Raw genomic sequence first — 11,187 nt, 5'->3', positions numbered from 1 at the left:
CCTTAATCTCAAGTTTTGCTTTAAAACATCGGCATGGCGGAATGAAAAAAAAAGAGATCGTATACCGGGATAGCGTTGGGTACAGTGGACTTTTTAACCCGTCCACTACCACTCCCGGAAGGTAAACAACCAACAAGGCATGCAATAAACCTAACCGATCCGTTCGCCACAGGATTTGACTTAACCTTTCATCATAAACTGACAGGAAAACAAATTTCGGGTGTTTGTGGCACCAGTAACAAACGCGTTGGGGTCATAATCAGGGGGAGTGGTCCAACAAGAAATCCACTGGCATTCCAAATACGGACATTTTGAGCCATCACTCAGTCTCCATTACGACTGCCCTCCAAAACAATTTCTCTTTACGGAAAACATGTTATTAAGGAATCCTACCTACGTACACCATACCATCCTCGTCTATGTCTCGCTGTTGGTCTCGATTCACTTCAAGGCAAAAGGCTCATCCACAGAAAGCTAAAGACGGTGCTGGAAAAAAGTGAGGGATTGGCGAGTCTTGGTTATTCTATCTATGCCAAACAGTTTTCCAACCCTCGAGGACAGCTCCAAACCCACGGATTTGGTGGGGATTGCCGACTTGTTGATCCGACTACCCCGAACCTCACTTCCAAAGGGGAAATTTCGAGAGATCCAAGCACGACGCATAGCAATACAAATGGACTTCAATACATTTTACACACGACACAGGGCCAGCATCAAAGGGAGGCACCAGGATCATGAAAAAAATAGGAGTCAGGGCACTCGGATGGTCCAGGTGGGGAGGGAGAGGAGGAGAGGGGGCGAGAGGCAAGAGAGAAAGTACGCATTGCGAGTGCCTAGCTGTACTCGAAACCGGCATTCGCTTGAATCACGTAGAGGAATTTCTCCTTCAGTTCATCCGCCGTCTGATAGATGGGCAACTTTAGAAGGTTCATGCACGTACTGGCGGTAGGATAGTGACTGGTGTCGGAGGTGAGTTGGATTGTGAATGGCGGATGCAGAAACTAAGGCAACAAAAGTCAATTCGATGCGTCAAATTAGGTGGCATCAAAACAAAACTGTATTTCCTAGGGCAACAAGTAATAACGAGTTGATGGACAGGCTTGGAAGGAAAAAAAAGAGGCGAAGAACTAACCCCAAATCCAAACATCGGTGGTCGCGAGGATGCCGTCACAAAACGGATGAGATTGCGCTTCTGATTCTCCGCTAGATCGCGTACAAACGCCCAGAAGAGATTAATCGTCTTCTGATTATGCTCATCCGTCATGTCTACAGAGAAAAGGGGGCGGGAGTGTAAAATTAGGATCCACTGTAAGGAAAAGCAGACTTTTTTAGTTCTTGAACTCCACGTTTTGTCAAGTGTGGTGGCTGACTCTCTTTCCTCGCATTAATTTTCAAGGAAATAGATCAAGTATCAAATTTAATAATGCTTACTAAGAATTAATAAATAAAGCACTCAAAAATGTGACTAAAAGAGTCACAATAAGGGAAGACAAGCCTACCTCCAACAAACTGCGTGTTCTGGATCCAATCGTCCACGTCGATGTCCACGTGTGTTCCTGAGATGACAATCTGCAACTCCTCGGGATCGAAGAGCTGCAACCACTTGAGATCGAGGACACTGGCCATGCCCGAGATGAAAGCCATCGACTGCCGCAAAATCTGTCACCGGGTAAAAAGTAAATGACAATGTAATAAACTATACAAGTTAAATCAGATTCCACAGGCTCTGTCACCATACTCACAGTCAACCGAACCTCATGTACAACAATAGTGATTGGATTGAATCGAGGCAGTGGAATAGTGACATTGGTAAGCAAAACCGATCCAATTCAGGAATAACCATTGATTCGGCTGACTAGATCCCACACCCAAGTGTCGGCCGAAGATGGCTGAGTTCTGATTAGACTCACTACGAATGGATTATCGAAATGGTAGCAGCTTTTGATAGGTTCTCGGTCTCGAGGACTGCATAATGACCACTAATAGAGCCAGATCGGGTTTCTACCAATCAGTCCACGCCTGTGAAAGCAAAGGTCTACATCCACAGTCCTCTTCCAAGTAGCGCTTTTATGTGAATGTTGATAGTAGAAGCGATTGGCAGACACAGCATCCTCGCTGTAGAACATCACCCATGAATCTGTCCTTAATAATAGTTAGCCTTACAGATGACGCGATATTCTGAACTTCTAACCGTATCTACAGCATATACTGCTGCCATCAAAGTGCCCGACACCCTTCCAGTGAAAGCTACTCCTCACACCATCACCATTCCTAGGTCATGGTGGAAGAGAATTGTTGGAAAGCCTCCATAAGCTCGAGGCAGAAGAGTGACAACGAGGGAGTACTTGAGGCGATACCAGCAATGTCCTGACGTTTGAAATGACCAAATGACTTCTGTTGGAAAAGATCGTGATTATGGAAATTGAGTGGTGATCCTAACTGCAGATTAAGTTAGGGAAAAGGATGGTTTCCATGTTTACATACCTGCATTCACCTCCAACTTACGGCCTTACTGTCAGGTTCAGCGACGCCTTTCCAATCAAGTGTGACATGCTAAAACAAATCGACTAAGGATCTCTTCTGATAGAGGCGAATCTCTATTAAAGTACCTTCAGATCAGATCAAATTTCCTGTTATGTCACGTTACTATTTTCCTGGACATGATAAGGATCGGACCTTTCCCCAACTACTTTTCTGTCTTGGGTCATGCAAGTTTACCTCGACATCGCACATTATTTCTCAAATTAAATGTGAAGGAAGAACAGCGTCTTTCACTTGTCAAACACCCAACAACTTTCCTTCACTACCAGAAGTTGGCATAGTTGAAGTGCACATCGACGGCTTGTGCGCAAGAAAACGTGGGGACAAAAATGGAGCTTGGAGATGGGAAAAAAAGCAAGCAACGCAGATTAGCTAAACAAAAGCAGCACCTAGTGAAGGAGGCACGCCCAGTTGCCACTCCATCAAGTACACACAGGGAAAATCAAAACGGAGTGTATTTAATGCAGGCAGGTGAAGATGGAAGAGAGCGAATAGGTGCTGCCATCAAACGAGGAATGAGTCACTGGCAGCGTTAGGAGTTAGGAGGGGCGAAACTGGTCGTCAATATGACTCAAACCGTAAATAGTCTGTCGGTCTGGCAGACATGATTATTCCCATAATGAACATTTTGTTGCCAAAGCAGAGATCGTGGATCCTCGAAGAGGACAATGTAACGTTTTGATTACACCTTTTAGCAAAACTGCAGCCAGGTAACAGTGAAATGCCGACACAAAGCTGGTTAATATATGAAGATAAGTAAATGGGATATAGAATTAGTGCTTTCCCCTTTAAGTAAAGAAGGAATTTCCTGCAATTTTGTGGGTACTTCATGCTGCTTTTGTCCATGTGATGCTGGTGATTTAAAGGTACCAGACAGGCAGAGCGTGAGACAAACGCCATTCAAAGTAGGACACGAGCATTTGGGAAAGTTAGAAACCATTTTATGCAGTACTACATGGCAATTAAGCTCACATCAAATACACACATCTCCGATCACACCGTTCGAGCTAAAGAGTACATGTATTCCACTATGTGGGTCTTTTCAGTCCACAACACCTGGATTTGGTGGCCCAATTACGCCTTCAGGGACAACCCAGACGCTACGTTGGTGAGAGCGTTGGAGAACAGATAGCAAGTGCAAGCGTCAAAATCTGCGGATACCCACAAGAGAAAGGTTATCAAAACCGCGTCGATGCCGATCCCAGGCTTGGCTTGATGTCCAGCTTTGGACCGAAACCAGACTGGCAAAAACCAAAATCGTCTGTTAGCGAACTGCTTCCAGCATGACCAGGGACAGTAATCCATAACATAAAGACAAAATGCCCCCCCCACACTTTAGGCTGATTTTTCTACACAAAGCGATTGGTGCTAGCTGCATAACATTGTCCCACCTTTACCACTATTCCTTGAATGAAGCCCTTCCAGATGCAGCTTATCAAACGAAGGAAGTGCAGCTTAGGAATCCCTCCCAAACTCACGACATGATGCATCACTAGAAATAGCGAGAATGCAAATACATTGACGTAACATCCGTTCCCGTATGCTAATGACAGATCCACTTCCAGACCGCATTAAGGAGCAGCTGCAAGGACACGGGATAACTTTATCGAATGATTTGGACGATAACATGGAAAAGAGAATTGGAGTCATCCAGCAACTCACCTGTTTGTTGAGTTTATAATTGGCCACTAGATTAATGTACTCCACTCGCGAGGCATTGGTCACGGGGATGGAGGCACCACCGGGTTTCAACTCAACCACCGTGTTCTTCCCGTAAACATGCTGAACGATGGTGAAATCCAACTCCAAATCGCGCACATCGCCCTCATAAGACTTCAGTCGACACAACTGCCTGAAAAAACGGAGAACAACAAGACCTCATAGCCTGCGGGAATAGCACCAAAAAAAAGGCAGACATCGGTAAATTCTAGAGCCCAGATTCAGGAAGTTTGTGGCTGAAAGCGTCCATAGTGTAAGTTCATTATTTACAAAATGTCCAGCCATTCCTCACTTTGACAAACTGCTAAAGTAAAATTGAATAGGTCCTCCCTATTCCGACATTCCCTAATTATTCTTAATCACATAACATCAACCTTCAAACGCTTCCCACAGGATACTTGATCGGCACCTGGACGCTGGGCATAATTATTAAACCACACAAACCGGGAATCGGCTAATGGTCTACATTACAGGTTTCAGTATGACTCGGTCCCTTCTCTAGTAGCCCACACGACCCAAGAGGCAATAGCGGAAAAGTTTAATGATTGTATTGTCTGAGGCATTTATCTCCTCGCTTAAATTTTCCCAGCCCACAACATTTGGAGGATAGGTAAGGGGGAAGCAGGCGAGCGTGTTCGCAACTCCAAAAGGTCACTGATGCCTACGTTGAAGGATGAATACGGGAGAAATGACTATTGAGGGAACAAAGTTAACTGGATGAATTCGTGACATCTAAGACAATTCTTAAACTCCAAAACTAGAATCAATTAGAGGAGATCATCTACCGTCTGGAGCCCACTGAAAGGGATAGTTATTAAAAGAAATCACGGCAATAGCGACGAAGAGAGAGGAATGAAGGAAGTGGGATAACCTGCCTGTACAATTCCCGGTCTAGTGAACGCAGGTGGTTAAAGTCGACACTGAGACTTTTATTGGGACTGATAATCTTGGCGAGAAAAAAGGGCGCAAATTGGAGGTCCACCACCATACCCTCATAGATAGCCTTAGAAAGGATGGCGCCGAGGAAGGTATAGTGCGCCTCATGATCCTCCATCAATGCACCCACGTCCGGGTTAGGGTAGAGAGCATGGTCGTCGTTGCAGAGGAAGAGGCCGCGAGAGGGGTCAAAGCCCTGGCGTATTACCTCCAGCAGCATCTCTCTGCACAGACCCCCACCGTCAATGCCCATTTCCATCGCTCCTGCCTCATTGTAGAATGTCACCATGAAGCGCGGGTGGAAGGAAGACACTGGATTTGAAGATGAAATATCATTGGGTGTGAAGTATCTGGTTTCCATTCTGGCCAACTTCGTCGGTTTCTATGAAATAATTGAGCACTGGGACCTATGCATGATTCCATGAAACTACACCAACTGGTTACAGTGGAGATGCTACTGCAGTGAGTGGATTGAAAGAAACGAGGAGTGCATAATTAAGCTGACCGGGGTTAATTCCACCAAAGAAATTGAGTGAACGAGGGTATTCAGGGTATGAAAACCGGGCTTTAAATTTATTCACCGTTCTTTTCCACGTTATGGAGCTTGACTTATTGAGGCTTGATTGACCTTGGAGAAATGAAACGTATGATAAATTTCTTTTGAACTAAGGTTTGAAAAAATCTGATGCGACGCAAAGTACCGCGGTGACGGAATACATGAATTAAGATTTCCCTCAGAGGTCCTGCTAGGTATGCATTAGAAATAGGTCAAAAACAATAACCGAGATCTGAAGTTAGTTACCTAACTGTGCTTCGGTTTCATAAAAGCAAATGCATTCTTCTTCTTAAAGCCAAGGTATCTTTGATTGAAGTCTTATAAAAACTAGTATGCTTTCTCAAATGTTATTTATCTGACAGCGACGAGTAGTTGCACCAAATCGTGTCACAAAGGCGTCAGTTGGATATAAAAATTCAGCAACTAAATTGATCAGAAATTGTAGCAGCAAACTTATTGGGTTAGAAAACCCAAAACAGGTGTTTCGCAAGGCCGATTTGTATGCCAAGGAGATGCAAAAAAGGACGCTTCTATTCTCTATTTGAGAATTCCGTGTCCATGGTAAGAGAGGCTAAACTAATGATGCTACACCAGATATCTGAGCAGTTGTTTAAAACACCTCGCACACCACATCACTTTGTTTCTTTCCTTTTCAAATTTAACGACTTCGGGTTAATTTAAACGCAGAAGTGAGGAGCAATAGTAATTACCTTGACTGCCAGACAGGGACGTAAAAGCGTCCTCATAGACGTGGTCTCGGCGAACTTGCATGTTAATAGTTCGTGCCCTGCCCACTCCGGATATGTAGTTCAACTCTGGTACGCCTTGAATGGAAAGGCGGAAGTGGCGAACCATCGAGACGAAAAACTGGAAAAAAAATGCAACAAAATTGTGCGGCAAAATCGAAATAAAGTGAAGCAATATTTGTTTGGATTGCATTGTTCAAGAGACGGGTTTTTTTGCCTCCAAAAATGCTCAAGTCAACTCAAGCACTACACTGGTGTCAACTTCGACGAATCCACTCGAAGAAAGGGACGATTCTCCTTTTTACTAGGCGTGAACTACACTTAAAAAAAGGAGGTAACTACTGCATATCGCTCAATATGCTGAGCCTAGAGATTGGTATAAAGACCAGCAATGGAGAGATCAGACCTGAACAAATCTACGTTGTTATTAAGTAACTCCTGTATCATGAAAAGAGCCAGCTATGCATTATCGCAGTCTAAATATACAAAACCCTCCATATTGCTTCCGAATGACTACTCCAATGGAGGATGACTGGCATACAGACCGTGCTCGACGTAGAACACGATTGCCCGACAAGCCCCTCCGATCAGAGTGATTTCAGCTTAATGGAAGACTTGTGGCAGATGATAATGGTGACAAAGGACCCCACCTCGACCACCAACGTTAGTAGCACCCCATCCCTTCTTTATGCTTACAGCGATGCTACTTCCCGACTTTTTTCATCTTACCATGATGTACATGTAAAGGGAAGAAAAAGTTTTATGAGAGCTGGAATTACCTTGACTCGATCCCAGAAGGGGAAGATAAAAGGTACTTCTAAGATAACCGTCATCCTACGCCAATCCATAAAAGTCATAGAGGCAAACTTATTTTCGGCTAAAGAGAAATAAAGACCAGTGAAGGCTCCAACAAACCACAAGTAACAGTCAAAGTATTCCCACAGACGGAAACAGGTAGCCACGATAACTAGAATAGAGAGTAACTACGATAAGGTTTAACTCAAATTTAGGGAAAAATGTGAGCTCAAGGATATGACTAAAGGAAAGAACAATAATTTATGTAATCGAGAAAATAATTACTAAAAAATCATAGCAAAAACAGCTAGCATTAACGACTAATTATAATGTGCTCCAATAAGTCAAAACTCGGGCCAAACAGAGCCGAATGCCCTACTCCGATTAGTGTTGAGGCAGCTAAAGTATCCCAAATGTGGCCTAATCAGATTCTTGTCCTTCAACTCCATATACCGCTCCGCCATCCAAGTAGCAGTGCGACTATTATTGAAGTCGGGCACGACCTCGGGGCGCAGCCACTCCGAGCTCTCGACGCTGCCTGCCATCTCGAGGCTGAGAGCCCAACCTTCCTGCTGTTGCTGCTGTCTGCGATGCCAACCATAGATCTGCGCTACCACCTTCTGCGTGGCCAGAAAGAGCGTTCGCCAGCGGTGCAGACACCACCGAAGACGCTCTTCCTCGTCGTCTGTTAGTTCACCTGAAGCGCTGATAGAAGCGGTGGTAGACGAACCAGAAGCAGAGGGACCCTTTTCAGACATGCGCTGCAACTCCACGCGCTCGATAACTTCGCGCAGGGTCACGGGGACATAGATGCCACCCGGTCGAGCCCTTGCTGGGGGTCGAGGAGGGTAAAGGAGATCGATGAGACCAAGCATGAGGTCACGCAGACGTAAGCCCACGACGAGAAGGTCTGAGGGATCGAAGCCGTAGATGTTGAGACCACTGAAGTCGGTGGGCTCAGCGCTGACTTCTGCGTCGGTTAGAAGGGTCAGTCGATGATTGAGACCGTTTAGGAAGGTCAACAGGACACCCGTGAACCTTGGAGAAATAGTAGGTGTTAGATAATACCCCCGTTCTATCTTGAACCATTGTTCAGGAAGATGGTTAGAAAATAGGGGTTTTCAATAGACCAACCGCCGTATAGACGGCACAGAATTCGAGCCAAAAAACTAAGAAAGTGGAGGGGGTCGATACATGAAATTATCCTCATGAAACAAATGCAAATAATAGCATGCTTTCAAAGCTTTCATAGCACAAGCAACAATATCTCATGGTATAGAAATTCACAAACGTCATGTGAATGTGAAAAGTCAACTAAATTGCAGCTAGGTAAATGTTATAAGGCAAAATATTTAGCGAGCAATCTTTGTGGTGCTGTTTCCAAATGGCTCTAAATGAGATCATATCTAGCAGACATAGAAAATGAATAATAACAGAGGTACTTATTCCATCTAACATAGAAAGCAAGGGTATTTTTTGTACTTACCCAAACGTAATATCAGTCTGACAAAATAAATGAAGACTTTCAACTCACTTATCCATTGTCCTTGGTATTTCCGGCATTGTTCCCGATGCAATGATGTCAAAGAGTCTGCCTTTGCCATTATCAGTGGGCATCGTAGTTGCCAGTGTCCACAACTCATGCAAAAACTGCGGCGGTTTGGACACAGTCGAAGTCAATCTGCAAAACAGAACACAAAGGCGTCGCCTCCAGACCAACTACTGACAAGGTATCAGCAGAAAGTAGTTTATAATTAGAAAATCGGACACATACATACGCATGGGACGCGGAGCAATGGGCCGAAAGAAGGCGAGCAAGCTGTAGAGGACAGGGAGGCAATCGACCACTTCTTTGGGCTTCCCACCATTTAAGGTTTCCGATGTCGTTTCATAACCTTCTTTCAGCGCCGCTTGAGCCAAGAGTGGGAGGTACTTCTCCAGTAGATCGAACACCTCGGCGGTTTGGCCCGGCTAAAAGGAAGTATACAACCAATAGGTACAATGAAATCCCAGAAGATAACGTAGCCATGACAAAAAGAAGTCAATTATACGCAACCTTGCTTAACGACCAAAATTATTCTAAATGGAGCAGATAACTTTGGTACAATGCTATCCTACTGAAGGATAAAGTAGATGTTAAGCTAAGGCATTAAATAGTAGCACCACGCCAAAGCAAATATAAATTTTGATGAAACCTCATTTGTGAAGCCCACTTGCTTATATCACAGAAAAAACCGACCTATGAGGGACGTTCAAGCCATTCGGTGACTTGCGGTTTTCAAGGTCACTTTAAGTAGTTGGAGCTTCAATGAACTTCTAATCAAGGCCTCTCCCGCATCCATACATTTGCTCCAGCATTTAGCCGACGCCTAGGAGGGTTCGATAGTAAGAAGATTCGTTTTTCGTGGCCCATCCTGCTATGTTAAAAGTTGAGATTGACAACTGGATAGCAATACGATGGCAGACGATTTGAAATAAGTGGAATGGTTGCTTAATAGCTGCAATATCAATACGGTTTATTTCTGCACGGCCGCGAGACCATATAGGAGCGAACCAGTTCATTTACCACACTTGTCACTATCGTCACAAATATGTGACATGTGCTCCTTATTTGTTAGAATCAAAACAAGAAAGTGGATTTCAAACGTTTCTAGTCTGGGGATAGTTGCAACCCTCCTTAGTTTTTGAACAGCTATTAAAATGAATTAAAGAATGCTAGGTGGTGTCGGAGTGGGACATTGAAACTTCTGAATAGCAGCGGTCGTTGATTTTCCCCCAAAGCTTCGGTAGCGAATGTAATACTACTTCAAGATTTCATTTCAAAAGGCAATATTTCCAAAATGAATCATCTTCAAACATTGCAAGTAAGCTATTAGTAGTTTCGGATACATCAGTGTTAGGACATTATCCACCCCTACTTTAAATGAGGTCATACACACAAGAATCGCAAGCAGGAATTAGACTTCTAAGATCACAAACACACTGATTCATCGAAAAGCGCTCACAAACTCAATCATTCACTCACCCAAGTATCAGTGAATCGTGAAACAGTATCATCAGACTCCTCTTGTTTCCCAGAAAAATCGGTTGGCCGAGTCTCAACTGACGCCACCGGCAGCATGACGACGCTATTGGTCTCGCTGTCACTGTTTAAACCCACGTCCTCCGCCGAGGACTCAGATTCGACGGAAAGGGGCAGAGGGGAGAAGGGTGGTGAGAAGACAGTCGTGCTGCCATCAGCAGGGCACCTGGCCGCGATCAGGGATGAGAACATCCAGGTTAGGATGCGGGTAACCTGAATGGCTAGGTTACCGGAACCAAGCCTCCATTCCCGCAAAAAACGCGGCAACGATCCGGATAGGAAGGGAAGAAGGAGGTCTGTGAAAAGGAGGGATGAGGAAGGGGGCGTGATTACTTCAACAAGAAACACGCTTACTTTCCAGTAAAAATGCCCAATGGTATCTCAAAGTTGTAGAGGGCAGCTTACTTCCATAAGTACTGATTCATGAAATAGATGATTTTCATACACAAAATCACGGGCAGAGCGAAAGGTTAAAAAGATTGTTGCTTCAAAAGACCACCTTTGCCGATAAAATCACCAGAAATCAAAGTAATGATCAGAAAAGGTGAAAGAACTTTATGATTCAAAGGTCAATTAAAATTGCAGAAATGATGCCCTTCTTTGAGGCGGTTTCACGCCTCCAAACAGCTATTCGCATGATTTTTGGACTACTTGACTATAAGTGTGACTTCATTAGTTGGGGCTGGATGCGATGAATTTTAGCGATGAATCGACAAAAGAAAGAATCGCGTGCTTACAGATGGGCTTGGGAAACAAGTACGCAAGAGCAAAATTTCTTGTGAAAAAGAAAAACAAACGCAAACAAAACCATC

At 44.3% G+C, this 11,187-nt stretch overlaps 1 protein-coding gene across 1 annotated transcript in view; it reads right to left on the bottom strand. All coding sequences in view use genetic code 11, as the record gives it.

Moving 5' to 3' along the window:
* Positions 1-833: 833 nt before the first annotated feature.
* The window catches only part of EGR_02855 (Ubiquitin-protein ligase E3C), a gene marked incomplete at both ends in the record, with an annotated part of 12,571 nt that continues 2,217 nt past the window's right edge, over positions 834-11,187 (bottom strand). The window contains 11 exons of the mRNA XM_024492104.1: positions 834-1,001; positions 1,133-1,266; positions 1,500-1,659; positions 4,204-4,393; positions 5,142-5,508; positions 6,463-6,619; positions 7,278-7,375; positions 7,673-8,331; positions 8,828-8,974; positions 9,068-9,264; positions 10,319-10,671. Of these exons, the coding sequence (XP_024353598.1) occupies positions 834-1,001; positions 1,133-1,266; positions 1,500-1,659; positions 4,204-4,393; positions 5,142-5,508; positions 6,463-6,619; positions 7,278-7,375; positions 7,673-8,331; positions 8,828-8,974; positions 9,068-9,264; positions 10,319-10,671 (2,630 nt within the window). The remainder of the gene's footprint in view (positions 1,002-1,132; positions 1,267-1,499; positions 1,660-4,203; positions 4,394-5,141; positions 5,509-6,462; positions 6,620-7,277; positions 7,376-7,672; positions 8,332-8,827; positions 8,975-9,067; positions 9,265-10,318; positions 10,672-11,187) is intronic.

The sequence above is a fragment of the Echinococcus granulosus genome (assembly GCF_000524195.1).
Source record: "Echinococcus granulosus chromosome Unknown EG_S00013, whole genome shotgun sequence".
In the NCBI taxonomy this organism is placed as follows: Eukaryota; Metazoa; Platyhelminthes; class Cestoda; order Cyclophyllidea; family Taeniidae; genus Echinococcus; species Echinococcus granulosus.
Note: the sequence above shows the minus strand (reverse complement) of the source record. Positions and strands in the feature narration are given on the sequence as shown.